Raw genomic sequence first — 18,705 nt, 5'->3', positions numbered from 1 at the left:
ACAGTCCATAATTTGCTGAAGGAGTTTAATTTTTTTTTTTTTTTGATTTTCAGAGAAAAAGAGCTAAATTCCTACAAGACTACAAAAATGCCTAATTTTCCCTTACACTCTTCCCCTACAGCTCTTACCAAATTTTACTACTCACTGGCCTCAAAAGTATGAAAGAATGTTAGAACAATTCCATGTTCTGTGAATGTGAAGGAACCCAAGGTTATTTTACATTTATAAGCACACAAATAAATATCGGAACAGCGCTGGGGTTGCAATGAAGTCAGTGTACATAGCAGAGATGCAGTATTCTGATTACATCTTCTTACAGCCCACCGTCAAACATTTGACTATTTTGACTACAAAAATCTATTGATACCTGCATGACATTAATATCATGATATTGATCAATCAAGATCATTTATCATACGATGAATTAAGAAGCTGCACCAAATGACCAAACAAAACTGCATTTCTTACAATTTGATACAGTATTAAACATGAATACAAAACCCTCTCAAAACCGTGGAAGCTAAATATACGATTTAGAATCTGAGCAGATGAAAACCTGTCACACTTAAATCAGTGAGGCTTGATAAAAAGCACAGGGATTGTTTACTTACTTTCTAACACATAATTCAAACTAGAAGTTGAATACTTTAGAGAAGTGACCACAACTAAGATCTCCATAAACTGGAGTTCCATGTACACATTAAAAGAACACACTGTTGGTACCGTAAAACAGGTTTGGTATTTATAATATGACAGTACTTTTTTCTATGACTGTAGTAACCATTTTCCCTAATACTTGAGCTGCTCAGTTATTACTGAGAGGAATGACGGACATTACTCAGTAATAACAGCAGTAACTCAGTAACAACTCTTAACTGTGTGAACTTAAAAGACTTCGTACGACAGAAACTTGATTAATGCAAAGATGTTGGTGTTCAGATCTCTATTTTTACTACCTTTTGCTACCTCAGTTTCATCAAGTATGTTCCAAAGTGTCCCTCAAAGAGCAGGTTTTATGTTGTGTGCCAAAAATCATCTCATGACATCAAGAGATTCCTTCCAAAGGGCTTTGTATCTGTTAGTAAAAGGAATTAGCACCACAGTGTGGCTTTGAATTCAACTGTAAAAAAGAATCATTTGTAGCTGATCACTTCCTCTGTTTGGAAGTGCATGTAAACATGTACTTTACAGTAAGCTCAACTGCTTCACTAACTACTCATATCAAAGAAGTCTTCCTTGTTGTCTGTATACTGAAGATTTCCATAACTCTCTGCCTTCCTGTCACACAGTAGACATAAAAATTGTAAAGATAAGGGGGTGTCTTTATTATTTAATGTGAGTAAAATGAAACTGTTTCTTTTTGCTCATTTGCAAAGTGAAACTGTAAAGCCTTGAGATAAATTTGCCTTGAAGTCCAAGGCTGAGTTAATGCTACTGGGCAGCAGTGCTTCCCATTGCCATGCCAGAGGCTGAACTCCACTCTCTCACTGAATTGTCAACAAGTCCCTTTTCCTGACCACCAAAAGTGAAATATCATATCCATTATGTAAGGAAACCATTGGGGTCAAAGTAATTTCTTCTCAGTGCCTCTCACTTCCAGTATCCTTACTTCCCAGTTGTTTACTGCTACATCCCAGTCCTGTGTTCATAACCATTCTTACACTGAGTTATGGCATTGGTGATGTAGCTAGTAATAGTTATAAAAACCATAGAAACTAACACATATTGAATATTTTGAGAAAATCTTGAAATAACCAAAATAACAAAAAAATCTTCAAGTGTACAGAAACAAATAATTTTCATATTTTCCATTCATGTTTGGCTAACTCAGCTTATATGGGAAAAGCAAGGGAGCCAGGTACCAATCATGTCCTTTTCTTGTTACTATTGCTTTAAAACACCAAGTTAAACACCTGTACATACCTACAGCTTTTGCTGAAAATCATAACTTGTTAGATCCCGAAGAAGCTGAACAGCTTTTACAAAGTATTGGATACATCTAGGTAAGTCTTACGAAGAGAGAAAACCCTTTAGAGTGGATCTCTGAAAAACTTCATTCATCACTTGAAGGGAAAACCTCTTCTTGTTATTGCTAGTTTTTTTAAACTTTGTCAAGTTAATAAACCAAATCACTCAATTTAAATCCAATTAACAGTCTTAACAAGTTTTTCCATGGTTTAATTCACTTGCAAACTGCGAAACACATAAAAACATTACTTCGATGCACATCACAGCTTCAGTCACAGCTCAAAGATGCTGCTTACTACAATCAGCCAAGACAACACCTGAGATTCATTAGCACAAATATCTTTCCCCTGTCCCCAGTGCTGGTAAGATGTTTGTAGCATACTTATAATGTTATTTTAGAGAAGTTTTGCTTCAGGGCAGAATGAGCATCTTCTAAAGAAATCCCCTGTATGAAAGCTGAACTACATAGCAATGATCATACTTACGTTTGTTAGTGGGGCATGTGCAAACATGGAGAACCCTTCAAAGATATATTCATGGTCATCATACTCAATAACAGTAGGTCTGTCTGTCTTAAAAAAGCAAACAAAATCACCATGGAGTAAGCAAGAAGCAATGTGACTTTTGTCACCGAAAACAAAATCAGAGTCCTAGTCTGAATTATTTATAAAGTACTTACTAAGAAATTTGTGGGAGGTGACACAGTAATTCGGTAGTGGTATAGTCTTCCAGCATTGTTGGTCATGGGGCGACATGGTTTAATGGGCTTAAAGAAAGAGATAAGTAGAATTATGTGTAGAGTCAAGGCAAATTTAGATTAAAAGAGAGAATAAAGCATTTCTAATAGCCATGAAATATGCATTAGGAAAAATTAAATAAAAGCAGGTAGTCATAATTAAGCATTCTGGGAAGGAGGAATGTGTGGACTTATCTCCATTTTCATTTTAAGAAATATTTCTAAAGCTATTCAAAAGCAAAAAAAGGTGATTTTTTTTTTTCATTTTCCATTTAATTCTCCATCTCTCTTACACACAACAGCTAGCTGTTTACATTCTAGACAGATTTCCTCTCCTATATAAATTTGTTTCAGGAAACACTTTTTAAAAGCTTATGAAGAGAAACCTGGACATCACATGAGAAGACCTCAAGGTACATTATCAAGATAGACAGGTATCAGCTCATCTGCTTGGGGGATATCTGAGGCTTGAAGAGAAGGGATTAGTCCATTACTACAGAGGTAGCTCAGGTAATCCCACTCCTATCACGGCGGTTGCAATGCTTGACTTGCTTGGACTTTGAGGTCCAAGGGCAGCCAGATACCTTAGATTTCGTTTCCTCCCAGCTTGCTGTGAAGCAATTCTGTGTAAAGACCTCAACTCCTCAACAGTCAGACAAAACCAGCTTTTCATATGCCCTACATATAACTTGCTGCAGTTCAGAGGCTGCCACCAGCCTGTTTGGAATGTACTGGGAAAAAGAACAAAACCACTGCAGTGAGCAGGGCTACTATTCTGAACTGTGGAACTAAAGCTGGCCTGTGGCAACAGCAAGACAGCTACACCACTATGATGCTCTGGCCACTTTGCAAAACTCATGCAGGAAGTAAGGTGATTTCATTGGCTCTTCAGCCCCAAAATAAGCTTCTCACAGCTGCGACAAGGCAGCTGCAAACAAGCTAGTTGAAAACTAGGCAGTTTCACTTACAGGACAATGTGAAAAGTATTATATCCAAGGAGATTCTGTGAAACCTGGGATCCCCAGATGGCATTGCTCAAGGAGCAGCTGCCTTCATGCAGCAAGTTTTATATACAGTAGTTCTCCCCTCCTAAATATTCTCTCTTCTCTGCAAGAAGAACTCTAGATGTAACATGGGGAGGAATAGATCCTGAACTGGAGAAATTTATAGTAAGATTCAGACCAAAGCCAATTTTCTGAACTCAAATAATTCACAGAAACGTTCATAACTCCTAAACTGCAGAGAAATAAACAATTGTTTCAGTAAATATATTTAAGAAGGCCAACTGAAAAATAAAATTTTTCAAGAAAAAGTATGAAGATAAATTGTAAAGCCCACATGCTAAGGCAAGAATGCCTCCTGACAAGCCTTTTGCTTCTTTCAGCAGCAGAATTACTATTTACTTTTTTTTTAAAGCAATCACTTCACAATATGGGCCCTTCACAACATATTCATCCACTTGTAGATAGCAGATTTTTGATCACATGTTCTCTTCTATTTACACAATCATGCTTCAGTAACTTAAAAAAAAACCCCAAACAAACCTAAAACTAGGCAGACACATGCAAAAGTTTTCTATAGTTTTCAGATAGATTTCATTACCAGTATTGCATTTTAAATATGAGGTTACATAACTACGTGATTTAAAGTTGCACAATTTACAGCTGCAAATTTATATTCATAATTGCAATCCTTAGAATTAGTAATACCTCTTCACCAGGATAAATGCCATGTCTTATTCCTGTTCGCCGGGCTTTCGCACTACACTTGCACAAAGGTCCATCATTCATCTGTCAAAAACAAAATAGGATTCTGGTTTTATTGAAAAGTGGTTTTGGAAAATTATGTTGGTTTTAATGCCCTGAGTGCTGATGCTTCTAAAAGCCTGTCATGCTTAGATAAAGTGGATGTTCTTAAGCCAATAAAACTGAAAACACTGTAGACTAATGTAAGAAAACTGCACAGCAGCATTAGAACTTCATCGCTGTTTCAGAAGCACAAGATGGAAAAACACTCTCAGCAGAATTCTACCACCCTGGGATAATACCCCTCTTTTTCACTGCTTATACACACAAGCAGCATGCTGACTGCCTAAAACAAAATTCAGATCCTAAACATACATCAATATTTACATGCTGAAATCTCCACATTCAAACAGTTCCACTGAGTTCTTTTACTGAAAACCCTTCCTCAACTAGGCCCTCTGCCATGGAACAAGGCTATCCCCTGAAATGCAGACCATTCCAAGATTTTACCTGGTACTTTAAAGAACTAATGGGAACACATCAAATCTATCCTGTGAACAGATCAGTAAAAAAGATAATGAGGGAAAAAATACCCACTTGAGTATTCTGTATGGGTGCATCAAGTGCCCATACCAAAAAGGGCCAGTGCATATATCATAAAGCTGGTGCCTTTCTTTTCACTTTTATTACAAAGATCAATGCAGACTATCAACTAATGCAACAGCCTTAAGCTTTCTGCTTAGCATTATGCTCACTGCAGAAATCCAACATAAGAAGCCTAGAAACAAACCAGAGAAACAAATTAAGTTCCCAACCCAGTTGTTTTTTTATCAAAGTGGGATCCAAGAAGTTAAACTTCTTTTAGACTTAGGAAAAAAAAGCCAAACTAATAAACAATAAACTTGCAATGCAATAGAAAAGCCAGCAGAACTTTCTGTGCTTACGAGCAGTCTGAAAATACAGACTGCATCCACGGTGGGGCTAAATGGCACCATCACATGTTAGATATAATGTGAAGATACCACAAGAAACAAGAATCATTAAACCACTGTTAATGTTAGCTTTAGGCAGCTGGAATAGGGATGCAACTGTTTAGTTTTGATGTTAACTTTAGTTTCTTCAGACTGGCACAATGCGTATGTGTAAAGAAACATAAGATGCAGGGCACTTTCCTACTCCTTTGGAAACTTAATCACACAATCTTAACAATGGACACCTTGATGTTCACAGTTTTTCCCTTACTCTAAGATCCTCAAGGAAAGAATATGTTCAAAGAAATAGAGTAGGTAGAAGCATACTTTTTCTTTGGCTTATACAGTGACAAGACAAAAGAGTTAAAAAAGCAGTCAACACCTAACTGCTCATCAGTGCTCCAAAACAAAGTGTCTACTGAGGCCATTTAAATAATCATCACGTATTTTTGAAAATCTCATCCTTAATTCTTAGAACTGTTCAGCATGAATACTACGCCTGTTATATTAAATGCATAGGCCAAAACTGAGAGAGATGTGAAGTACCTGTAAAGCCCAAGACTTGAGAAGCAACCAGGTATGTATTGATCTTGTCCCTAACAACAATGCTCATAGAAAAAAAATGCAGGACAGCAATCATGAATTGATGGTAAAATCATGGTGAGAGATCACAAATTTACATAGGCAATGCCTTCTCTGAGCAACAGACCAACATAAACAAGCAGATCACATTTATAAGGCAAAAGCCACAGTGGTGGCATTGAATTTAAGAATTTATTTTCTGGCAGCTGTCAGCACTGCTGGAGATTATCCAAATTAACAAACAAGCTTCTCACATGGAAGGGTTGGGAAGATCCATCCCACAAATCTAGTTCCATGTGTCAGACGGTGTACTTGTACATGCCAGAGTGCATGGCAATCATTCCTGTTGTATTTATTGACAAAAAGCACTTTGACAGACCAGATAAATACCTATGAAAACTTCAAATGTTTTCCACTAAAATCTACACAAAAGTAGTGCAGCACTGACAGGCTCACCATGATTGATTTCAGTCCTTTCAAGAAAGATGAAGAGTCAGTCTCAAGGAAGTTTTTGGTAAAGAACATTTTGCAGCAGGAGACTCATGTGCCAAACATTCCTGAATCTACTCCTTCTACAGTTATTCTGCTTTTTTTTCTGTTAATATTCTTTATAGAACATTACTTAGAAGTGTGCCCAAGAGCTACACAATTTTTTCTGTTAAATATCTAAACAGCTTGCTAATTTTGTTTTCCATACAAACAGAAACAGCTAGCTATGCTCAATCATTTTTTTTTTAACTAGAAGCATAAATATGAATCCATAATAGAATATTCAACAGACTTTTGAATTACCACAGTGGCAATATGTATTCCAGTATCTCCTCACATTATGATTTGTTGCATGCTAAACTCATACATCACACAAAGTGACAGAAAAATAGATTTACTGAGGTGCCAGTTGAAATGAGAGAATAGATTGTAAAATATTTAAGTAAGATGAAGATGGTGAATTTGCAAACAAAAACTAGTCTTCTGTGCAATGTGTACATTCAAAACAACACTTCATGAGCTCAGCAATTACATTTAATGAGAACTACAATTTCCATGCAATTACAAAAGAACCATTAGACAAGAAATTAGAAGCATTAACTGCATATTTAAAACATTATTTACCATTATGAGCTGAGAGCTTAAGGTGAAAAATCTGTAAAGGATGTAAACATATTGCCTTTTCTTCACCACAGAACTCAGTTGTGTACCTTTATCTCAGGGCTAAAAGGACAGCATTAGCACATTGTTAGCATTCAGTTTTTATTAACCCTGTCAGACATGATTCCAGCTGAATAATCCCCAGGATTAATTAGCTGGAACTGCACTCTTGAAATCAAAAGCGAAGTGCTTTGAAGAAGGAGAGAGCAAAAAGTGAAAACAGGGGTAAAGAAAGCATTTTGAATTAGAAGTCACCCTGCATGTTTGACAACAAGGCAAAATTTTCAGTTTATTGGGAGAACACCCAGTACTTTTCCCTCACACCCTACCTGTCCTGGATCATTGTACCACAATTCTTCATGGAGACGATCAGGGTGTGCTTTTTTTCGCTTAATTTCTGCAATGACGTCAATAACGTCTGAATCTGAACTGCTGGAGCAGCTGCTGTCATCTTCGGAGTCACACTCTGACTCACTGGAGCTCTCTGATTCACACAGAAGAAATAAAGATGGCTGAAAAATACTTCCACATGCTCTCTTCTCCATAGTAATGCATTCTCTATCATGAATTAATGTCTGCACTTAATATTAAAGGAAAAAAAACCCACACAAAAACATTGATCTCAGTATCTCTAATCTCCTGAGGTGACTCCCTTTTTCATGCATGGAATTTCAGTCACTCATTTCCACAGATATCCTCAGCTCCAGTTTAAATAAATGCTCTCATAGCTAAGACATATACAAGTACACAAGTAAAGTTTATTTTATTCTTGGAATAAAATGCAGTGTTTCTTCCATTTTTTAAGTTTTGACTTATGAGAAAATATATTACTATACTGCCAGTGCTTTCAAATACTGTGAAACTATGGCTTTAAAGTACACATTTTTACTGAATACAAGACTCTCCTTGGCTGAAAGAAAAGGACAGAAAATGAGAGATCATCACTAGGAAAATGTTTCTCTTCTTTTTTTAATCAAGATGTATTTTTAAACAGTTCATCATTTGGCATAAGACATTATTAAAATATGCCCTCGGAACACATGGTTCACCTAGGTCATCTAAGGTCAGCTGAAATAGCTTCTTCACAAAATGTGCACATGTATTCCTAAAAATATTCACAAAGATTCAAAAGTCCTCTGATACACATCTGGTAAGTCTATTTTCAGGTGCAAAATATGCACGGAACTTGTAAGAGTAAGCTGGAGTTTCAAAACAGAATTTTTTGATGTAATGTATTGAAATGTAACAGAACTTTTTGATGTAATGTATTGAAATAATGGAATCATAAAATGGCTTGGGTTGGGAGAAGCCTTAAAGACGATCTAAATCGCTTTGCCATGGAGAGGTCCCACTAGACCAAGTTGCTAAATGTCCCATCCAGCCCAGCTTTGAACATTGCTAGGGATAGGACATCAATAACTTCTCTGGGCAACCTGTTCCAGTGCCTTGCCGCCCTCACAGTAAAGAATTTCTTCCATCATCAGACTTTAATGATATAAAAGTGCTCCTGGAGCACACTGCTATCCCACTGCAATACATGATTGCTGCTAACACAAGCCAGAACAGAGACAGCATTTACTGAAGTACAAAATAAGATGGACTACTGGACACTACATGGCTGTAGGAGAAGCTGGCATGGACACCAAGCTAGCCCAGGGGAACAGTGAAGACATAGAGTCTTTGAGCTCTCGAGAAAGAGTGGAAAAAGAAAATGCAGAAGTTGCCATTGGGCCTATTATGTTTTACCCTGCAGCAGCAGGCTTTCTTCCTCAGAGATCTAAGGAATGAGAGCTTTACACAGGTATGCTGAGTGCAGCAGCTGTGTCCCTGATTCATCCACGTGAAAAAACACCTCCAAAAAAACCCAACAGTTAACTTGGCTAGTGATTCTTCAAAGAGTTTAAATATATGCAAATTCACTGTTCAAAAAAATGTGAAGAACTCCTTTAAAAAAGTGAGTTCACTTTTTATTTCATCTGTATTTATTTTTCTTTCCTCTTCATTGCATCCTTTTAAACCATCAGCATGTAACCATGTAATTATGCCTGTATTACAGCTTCAGAATTTTTGATATGCAATTTTTTAATGAGTTACTAAGATGAGACCTGAGGGTTTGAAGCAGCCCAGCTGGCCAACAGTAGTTAAAAAACAAGCCAAACAGAGTATCAAAATTACTGTGATATGCTTACCAATTTCCTGAACTCAAGCAACTGACAAAAAAACACACTATGAAACACTGAAATGCTGGAAGTATGAAAAGAACAACAGTTTTCACATAATAAACCAAGAAAAATGGCTTTCACTGACTTCTGAGTAGACAAGTTGCTATAAAAACCTCCGCCCTGCTAATTCAACCAGTATTTCCCCAGTACTTGTTGCTGCTGGATGCATTTCACTGTCAGAAGATCCATATGGGTGTGATAAGATAACACAGATAATGTATGTCATGAAAACTGATACTTTTGTAGATGTCTGATCATGCTAAGCAGAACTGCACAAGAAAAATACAATCCTGAAGAAAAACTCGTATGTTTGCTTCTACAGCACCGAGTCTATCACCACTACTCTTGCTTGCTCTTTAAAAATGTAAGACCAGGAGCTTCTCAAAGCCTCTCATGTGCCATTCTCTGGACTGCCTGATCATGCTCAGGGTGTTTTATGCCATGGAAGAAACTAGCATTTGGTAGTGCTGGATACTGTCCATTTCCCCTTAGGCTTTCTGGGTAAAGAATCTAGCTCTGCTTCCATCAAAAGCTACAGTAAAACTCCCATGGATATGAAATACAAAGGGGGGATTTAAAAAACACCTACCAACATTTACTAAATACACACAACTGCCAAAACAGGTTAACTACAGATTATTCCATTTCAGAGCTTTGTCATCATTTCAGCCTACCTAAATCTTCATCCAGCTTGGTTTTTGGTGGCTCCCATGGTGGCCTGGCTGCTTTGGCCTTTGCCTGCCGCTTTCCTAACTCCTCATCAAACTTTTCATACAGATCTCGGAGCTTGCTTGTTCCTACCACAGTAGAGTCCCCCTGTTAATAAAAAAAAATAGGACAAAAAGAACAAAAAAAGGACAGTGTTAAAATCATACAAGAACTCAACATCTACCAGCATTCCATGAAAAAAAACCAAAAAGGTGGGAAAGACGGATCATTCAGTGAAACATGGGAATACCTAATAAGGCTTTAGCATATCATTACATTGCTTCACCAGGTGAACTAGCAGAGGAATTATTTCATTTGCTGGTACAGCACTTCTCCAAGTATGCAGGAACATACAGTGCTTGAGGCATCTTTGCTCGCAAGTTAAACACAGTGTGTAATGGGAAAAATAGGACTTTCCTTCCTGTAGACAAAAAAAAGTACCCCTCCTCCATGTACCACTTATCTGAATGCTAACAGACAGAGGGAACTGATGAAAACAGAGAAGAATAGCAACAAATGAAACCCCTAATAGGGTAAAAGACTGAGATGATTGGGAAGAGAGAAGAATTAAATGACACAAAATGATGATCCTGCTGAAGGGTTCATATTATAAAGGACTGTTTGCAGTCATTTTAGAGTTCTCTGACATACCACTTGATCCATAGGGTCATTGGAATAATAGCTTTCAGAATGGGTACAGCGAACCCAGACTGGCTTAAGTAATTCCTCATCTTCCTCTTCATTTTTTTCAGATGCATTCTCTTCTGATTCTTTGTCTTTGACAGCAGTATAATTCTTCTCTTTACTGGAGCTCTGGTTCTCAGACCACCTTTCTCTGTCCTCCTCCCACCGGGTTCTCTTTCTCTCTCTGCTTGGAGACCGGCTTAGTGGGAGAAAGCAAACAAAAGCAATACTCTTTATTATTTTAAAATGAAAAACAGTTTACTTCAGATCAGTAAGTCATTCTACCATATAAATTTCAGCAAAATCCAGTTCCCTTTCCAGCTTTTAACTTGTACAATGAAGAGTACAAGAGTAATTTGTAGTTTTGAATTACTATAAAAATTACTTAAAATTCGATGTGCTTTTTATTTTAAGTCATACTCAAGAATTAAAATAAAAAATACATGCCCCTTTAAATTAAAATTCCTACTTGCATTCTAGGTGAATTTCTTTTAATTTTAAAGTTAGCAACTCATTGGTAAAAACTAAGTCATATCAGTCACGACCAGAAGTTACAGTAAGAAGTTTCAAAGCACAGCCCACAAACTACTGGTATGACTAAAGAATTTGGGTTTTATTAAAAGGATTATACAGAATCCACACTTCTGTTACTCTAACACACCTCTGAACAGCACAAGGTGTGATATTATTTGTGCATCACAAGAGTAATGCATTCAAAAGAGGAGTAAGAAAACTGTCTACTTTTTTTTAATCTCCTCTGCCCACAAAACCAACAATGTTGCAATGTTTTCAACTATCCAGGATTCAGAAAGGAACAGCAATAGAAGAAAAGCCTCAAAAAGATAATCTAAAGATAGAGTGACTTTAAATAATTTTGGTACTTTACATAGTAGAAGATTTAAGAGAAAGACTTTAGGACACAGCAATGAAACTCTCTCTCTCCAGAGATTAATCCCAGCAAACTCTACAAGGTCTTTGAGATAACTGATACTTGCATGCATCAGTTGATGATTCTAAATTTAAGACACTCATTTATTCTGAGTTTCATATGCATACACAAAACCTCATGTGAGTGGATGCACAGAGTCTCAAATACTCAAGAGACTACCTGCAGCCCTCCTTACCTTCCTGCTCTCTTGTAATCCTTTTTGTAGGATCTGTCTGGCGATGGTGATCTTCTGCTGTCACGGTGCCGATGCCTCTCCCTCTCCCGCTCCCTTGAAAAGTTAAAAAAAATTAGTTAAATCAGAAATCTGGCATTTCATACATTCTACACCTGAAAGGAACACAAAAAGCAGCCTAAGATCATGTTATGCAAAATGCCATCCGTATGTTGACTGCTAAAATCCCAGATGTTCTTAACATTGACCTTCAAGAAACTTGCAAAAGACAGTCAAGTGTCCATGTCCTCTACCTCTGTCACAAAACCATCCATCTCAATATGAGAGTTAACTCACACCATGCAGAGGTGACATCTAGGAATTCCCCATGGGACTTACTGCCATTTTTCCTCTTCTCCTGTTACAAATGGCAAAGGGTAAAATTATTGTATCTATCATCATTCCAAATGCCTCAAGGAAGAAAAAGAAAACCTATTTGAAGCACAATACCTTTGTAAGCACAGCATTTAAGTGTTTGAGGCAAGCCCTCTCTTCCATACAGCAACCTAAAGCACACACAAAAACCAGACAGACAATTTGTATGATGCTGAAACTACGACTCTAATCTGCAAGACTCAGCTCGCACATGCACATAAAGAATCTCACAACCCAAACACATTTCTTGGGTCAAAGAGGTTTAAATTAACTGAAGTCTTCGGGAAGAGTGGCTAGAAAGCTGTCCAGCAGAGCAAATGAGGATGTTGGTCACAGGTAGCTGAAGATGAGCCAGCACATGCCCAGGTGGCCAGAAAAGCATCCTGGCCTCTATCAGCAGTGGTGGGGCCAGCAGGAGCACAGCACTGATCATGCCCCAGTACTCAGTCAGTACTGATGAGGCTGCACCTTGAATCCTGTGTTCAGTTCTGGGCCCCTCACTACAAGGCAGACATGGAGGTGCTGGAGCGTGTCCAGAGAAGGGCAACAGAGCTGGTGAAGGGCCTAGAGAGTAAGTCCTGCAAGGAGCAGCTGAGGGAGCCGGGGTTGTATCACCTGGAAAAAAGGAGGCTCGGGAAAGACCTTGTTGTTCTCTATAACTGCCTGCAAGGGGGCTGTAGCCAGGCGCAGGTTGGCCTCTTCTCTCAGGTAATGAACGACAGAATGAAAGGAAAGAGCCTCAAGTTGCACTAGGGGAGATTTCATTTGGATAGCAGGAAAAATTTCTTCACCCAAAGGGTAATTGAGCACTGGAATAGGCCACCCAGGAAAGTGGTGGCATCACCATCCCTGGAGGCACTTAAAAGAGATGAAGATGTGGCACTCAGGGACACAATTAAGTGGTGGAGTTGGCAGCATTAGGTTACAGGTTGGACTTCATTATCTTTAGGACATTTTCCAACCTAAATGATTCTACGAAATTACTGTATTTATTAGGCAGGAAAGATCACACAGGCAGATTTTATACTCTGCTAACAGCTGGCAAGTCGTGCATCTGTTAAAACATCTAGTCTGCTGATACACTAGGAATTATAAACAGGTGCCTCAAGTGGCTTGGTGGCTTAACGGAATGAGTCAAAATTATTTATGAACTTACATATATATATATATATATATATATATATATATGTTTGTTTCCATGCTCATAATATGAAACAGAATGCAAATCTACAATGCAAAAATTTCAGACAAATTATCTATTGTTTTTCCCCAGCCCCATTTATCCTTGTTTGTTGGTCCCTTGAAGTTGAAGTATGGATTTCAGTCTTCAGAGAAAGCATACTCTATGCCATCTGATTTGCTTGGGAGATGGATGCTGCACAAAACAAAACAACCCCAAGTCTGGCAAACAGTTCTGAATCAAAATAAGTAGATACATTATCAAGTAGATCTGGAAGCTGTTGGCGTAAAGCAGCAGTCCACAACAGTTTGAGAAAGAAGCTACTGAAAACATGCATTTTGAAAACTTAAAACTGAAGCTTGAAATTATGCAGAAAAAAGGAGAAAACTCACAAGCATGTCATACAGAAGCCAGGGCCTTAATGCTAGCTGCATTCAGTTTTATGAAAATCCTTTTTTGAAAATCAAATTAAATTTACTAAGTGTAAGGCTTGGGTTGTTTTTTTTGAATGCAGGTGTCTAAGGTTTTGTAATTTAGCCTCCACCTATCTAAATCAAAGTGCCTTCATTTACGCAGGCTTTATGTGTAAATTTATGTTCCACTTGTGGCATGAAAAAATTCTGAGCTTTTAAAATTAAGAGCATGTGGTCCAGGAGCCCTGATAAATACTTAACTTTCCAGTAGCTCTTTGAATATTTTGGCAAAGCTCATTAGACACATAAAGAGCTACAAACAGAACAGAACTAAGATGTGAGAAAGATTTAACTGATGATGGTTTGTTCTAAAACATGCCACTGCAAATTGCATCAGGTCAGCTCATAATTTTGAAGTCATTTGTGTCCATGAAGAAGAGAGACAGACATTTCATGATAAATCCCAAAATAAGGAGTGTGCGTGCACTCATCCGTCTCCATGATGTCAGAGAAGCCAACACCTGGCACATGGTCATTTTCACCTCAGTTCTCTTTTGAGATCACAGGCTGGCTTGTTGAGGTCTTCATCCTGAATATAACATGCTTTTCACTAGAACACCTGACTGCAAGTATTACATGCCCATTATTCGGGCCCCTTTTAAACTATAAACCTCACCAAGCCAGTGTTCTCTACAAATACAAGGCTTTCTGAAAGGAAGTAACACCTGGTACCCTAACTCTGGTACCTAAATCTTGAAACTCAAAGTGCTGGGGCTTAACTATTTGTAAGACTCAACTTTCTACAGTCTGAGAGTGCCAACTCTATTTTCCTGCCACAAATGCATACATTTCTAAGGTAAATATGAGCACTACTCAACAATCCACTCAGTGGGATGCAAAGAAGCTTGTTTGACGACTATCTCCATGGACAAGAGCAACACGTCTGCCAGTCCACAACTGTGAGGCAAAGCAGTGTACCCGAAAGATGCATGAACAGTAACTTTTTCCATGAGACCTGACTGCTGGCTACTTCCCGAGCTAGAGGGACAAACACAGGTAAGGGAAGAACATTGATGCAAACACATACTATGGAACAATGATGACATCCCTCCCCCTGCAGGCAGATAACAGTTACCTGTTTCGCTCATAACTTCTGTGATGAGGTGATATCCTTCCTCTGTCATAATCTGTCCGGTGCCGACTGCTTTCCTGCCTCCTCCTATCCGGGCTGCGGCCGCGATCCCGACGATCCCCGTGGTTAGCAGAGCGATGCCTGTCACCGTGAATGTGACCGTGCTCGCGGTGCCGGTGCTCATCGTAGTGCTTGCTCCTGTCCGGGGAGCGCCGGTCACTTTGGGACTTCTCTCCCTGGTACTGCCCCGTGTGCCGGAAGTGGCTGCCGCTGGCGCTGCTGCTGGCAGTGCTGCTCGGGAAGGAGCCGGAGCTGTGCTGGTAGCTGTTGAAGCTGGGTGGCGGGAAGGACTGCTGCGAGTACCCTGCTGAGTACACGGGCTGGTAGCTGACTTGCTGTGGCATGACTGGCGGAGGGGGAGGGTGTGGTACTGTGGGGGGAGGCATCATGTAAGGAAAGGTGCTTTGTCCGGCAGGTGTTCCTGGCACGGGAGTGTTGCTAGGATTTGGCACCGGTGGAGGAGTGGGAGGGAAACATGGAGGCACTGGGAAGCTCTGCCTCATCTGGTGGTTTGGAAATGGTGGCCTCATGGGACACTGGCTGATGGGATTTTGTGTGGAAGGGGGCACTGGAGGAGGATAGGGCACAAAGTCTGGCCTGGGAGGCATGTAACCGGTGGTTGGAGGGCTGGAGTAGGATGTTGGAGGGGCAGTTTGCTGCTCATACTGGTACTGTACGGAGGGCTGCTGTGGGTGAAGCTGCCGGAGGTTCTGAGGGCGGTAGGTCTGTGTTGAAGTTCTTGCTCCTGGTCCCCCCTGGCCACGGGGACATCCTCGCCCAGAATGGAAAGACATGGCTCACCTTTTTTGAGGAAAATAAAAATCCAGTGTCACATAATTTTTGTAAGATGTCCTCAATGCATCTGCAGGAACTATTCCTAAAGCGTGAAATGGCAGTTTCATCCAACAGAAGTAAATTATTTCAAATTTCACTGGGAGCTTTGTGCTCCTTGGACCTTTAATACAGATCATTTATGCCCCTTTTGATTCCTTTAAGCTTCTAATCAATGAAAAAACTTACTGTCTTTAAGCCATAAGTCAAGCTGGACCATGAGTTAGGGCAATATAATTTCAACAAATTATTGTTATGATGACAGTACTCCACTAGTACTTAGACACGTTGATATAAAACCTTTAGATACCCTGCAGCAAAGAAATCACTCATTATTAATAACTGCAGTGGTCACCCAAAGTTGCATAACAAGGAGTTCTGTCTAGAACACAATCTGAACTTCGGGCAGAACGACTTGACTAACACCTCATTGCATGCCACCTGGCCCAACGAATCATGCAAATTTTAGATTAGATACCGGCAATTTGCATTCACTATTGAGTCCCCAATGTACCAAAGGACTCAATTCAACAGACCCTTCAAAGTATTTTAAGTGAGGTAGGTATATTTTTGTGGAAAAACAGGTTACACATCTTACAGGTTATGAAAAAAACTTCATGTAGACTGTGCTATTCCTTAATTTTCATGGAAATAAATGGTTCCCAGGAAATCCCTCAACTGCCTTCTCAGCCCTGTTATCCTAGAGAAATTATCACTGCTTCAAGTAGGCTTAAGTGTTGCTCAAAACTAGGCATGTATTTAAGGCATTAAATTTATAAATGAAAGCACTGTGCTTCATTAAAGTTAAAATTTATTCTTTAATTACCATGTTAAGTTTCAGAAACAGAAAAAAGGAGAGAAAATTAAGAAAATTTATGGCTGGAATGGAATGGAAGGAGGGGAAAAAAAATATCTAAGCACCTCCAGAAGTCAAATTGTGTTTTCAATAAGGGGAAGCAAGAAAGAAAGGGGAGACACACACACAATCATCAGAAAAAGAAAACAAACCCTCCTTTTCACTGAGGCTTTGCTGATGCTGAAGTACATGCACAGAATACTCTCCCACCTGCTACAGTGCAACATGGCCAACCTGGACTGCTCAGAGCACTACTCTCAGCTGCATCCCAGTGACACTGCAGCATAAGATGTAGCTCTTGTGAGAGGAAGTAGACAGCTTCTGGAGAACTGGAGGGAGAAAGGAAAAGAAACACAGGGGAAAATGACTGATATCAAAGAGGAGGAAGCAAGAGGACCTTCCTTACACAGGCAGGGCTTAGTGGAAGCCACTGGAACTGGTAGTGGTGGTTCCCTCTCCAGAACAATCAAGGGTGAATGTGAGAATCCCACACTTTGAGGAGACAGCAGCCATGATGGTATAAAGCCACATGCTCCTTCCAGTCAGCCTGTACCTGCTCAGGGTCCTCCAACTCTATAAAGGCTCTCAAAAAAAAACAACTAGGGGAGAAAAAAAGTAAGAAAGTGAACATCCATTTTGTCTGGCAATAGTGCACCCTTTTGACATTAACTGTAATTCATCAGATGCTGAATAAATTTTGCTTTAGTCGTCCTGCTGTGCTCTTACACAACTCAGGTTTGTAACAGAAGACTGTTTTAGACTTCACTAACATTCACATACACATTTTTTTTGAAACAGGCTGTACCACAGTGCCTTGTCTTTAAGTTTGCTGCTTTCTAAAATGTCACAGCATTCAAAGAAAAGGTCTTGTTTATCAGCTCTCATATCTCCCTGATGCAAGAGAACTACTCTTGTTCTACTACTTTAGTTTCAGTCCTTCAGAATGCACAGAATCACAACTGGAAAAAAAGATTAAAAAATACATGACACTACTTTACATGTTCAAATTATTTCAAAGCTCCCTCTGCAGCAAATGCAAGTCACATGCAACTTTCATTTAAAGTTAAGTAAGCTTGAAAACACAGAAAAGGACAAACTCCGCTTTCCCTGTCACCTAAAGAGGAATTTTATTGCACTAACAGGAGCCACTGCATTCTAAAGCAGCGCTGGTCCCCTAAAAAACACCGAATAAACTTGCCTCTCCCTGCAGATGCACTGCTGAGAGCTACACGGCAGTGCCACATAGACTAGAGGTCACTGAGAGGGGAGATCATCCAAGTCTCCAAGTGTCTAGGAGAGGGGATACCGCCTAAGACCATAAGAGAGGATGGATGCAGGCTCTTCTCGGCGGTGCCGTGCAACAGGACAAGAGTGAATGGGCAGAAACTGATGCACAGGAAGTTCCACCTGAACATGAGGAAGAACTTCTTTACTGTGCGGGTGCCCGCACACTGAACGGATTCACAAAGGGGCTGTAAAGTCTCCCTCACCGGAGATATTCAAGAACTGTCTGGACGCAATCCTGCGCCACGTGCTCTAGGATATCCCTGCTGGAGCAGGGAGGTTGGACGGGATGACCCTCCCGTGGCCCCTTCCGACCCGACCCATCCATTGCCACCCGGGGAGGCGGGGGCACGCAGCCAGCGCTGCGCTGAGCCGCCTCCGGCCGGGTCCCGCTCTCCGCTCCGGGCTCTGCTGGGCCGCACGGCCCCGCCAGCCCGATCCCGCCAGCCCCGCGGATCCGCCGCGCCCCCGCCCCCGGGGCCTGCGCCCCCGCCACGCCCCGGGCCCGGCCCCGGCCCCTGCGGAGCACCACGAGCAGCGCGGAGCGGCCCAAAGGCGGCCCCGCCGCCCCTCCGCGGGCAGCCCGGCACGCCGAGCCCACCTGGCGCCCTCGCCGCCGCCGAGGCCAGCGCTGCCCGCAGCGCCCCGG

At 40.4% G+C, this 18,705-nt stretch overlaps 1 protein-coding gene across 6 annotated transcripts in view; it reads right to left on the bottom strand.

Annotated features, from left to right (window-relative positions):
* Positions 1–18,705, bottom strand: part of DROSHA (drosha ribonuclease III) — a 74,492-nt gene extending 55,787 nt beyond the window's left edge. Inside the window, exons 1-10 of one of the 6 annotated variants that reach the window (XM_058831419.1) lie at positions 18,658–18,705; positions 16,983–17,101; positions 15,029–15,886; positions 11,890–11,982; positions 10,733–10,964; positions 10,048–10,189; positions 7,481–7,635; positions 4,414–4,494; positions 2,648–2,734; positions 2,454–2,540 (exon numbers count right to left, since the gene is read on the bottom strand). In XM_058831419.1, coding sequence (XP_058687402.1) covers positions 2,454–2,540; positions 2,648–2,734; positions 4,414–4,494; positions 7,481–7,635; positions 10,048–10,189; positions 10,733–10,964; positions 11,890–11,982; positions 15,029–15,879 — 1,728 coding nt within the window. In that variant the 5' untranslated portion in view covers positions 15,880–15,886; positions 16,983–17,101; positions 18,658–18,705. Of the gene's footprint in view, positions 1–2,453; positions 2,541–2,647; positions 2,735–4,413; positions 4,495–7,480; positions 7,636–10,047; positions 10,190–10,732; positions 10,965–11,889; positions 11,983–15,028; positions 15,887–16,924; positions 17,102–17,169; positions 18,544–18,657 lie in introns of those variants that run through there. The other 5 variants (XM_058831420.1, XM_058831421.1, XM_058831423.1 and 2 more) reach the window with 5 other exon arrangements.

This window comes from Poecile atricapillus, chromosome 2, assembly GCF_030490865.1.
Source record: "Poecile atricapillus isolate bPoeAtr1 chromosome 2, bPoeAtr1.hap1, whole genome shotgun sequence".
Taxonomy (NCBI): Eukaryota; Metazoa; Chordata; class Aves; order Passeriformes; family Paridae; genus Poecile; species Poecile atricapillus.
Note: the sequence above shows the minus strand (reverse complement) of the source record. Positions and strands in the feature narration are given on the sequence as shown.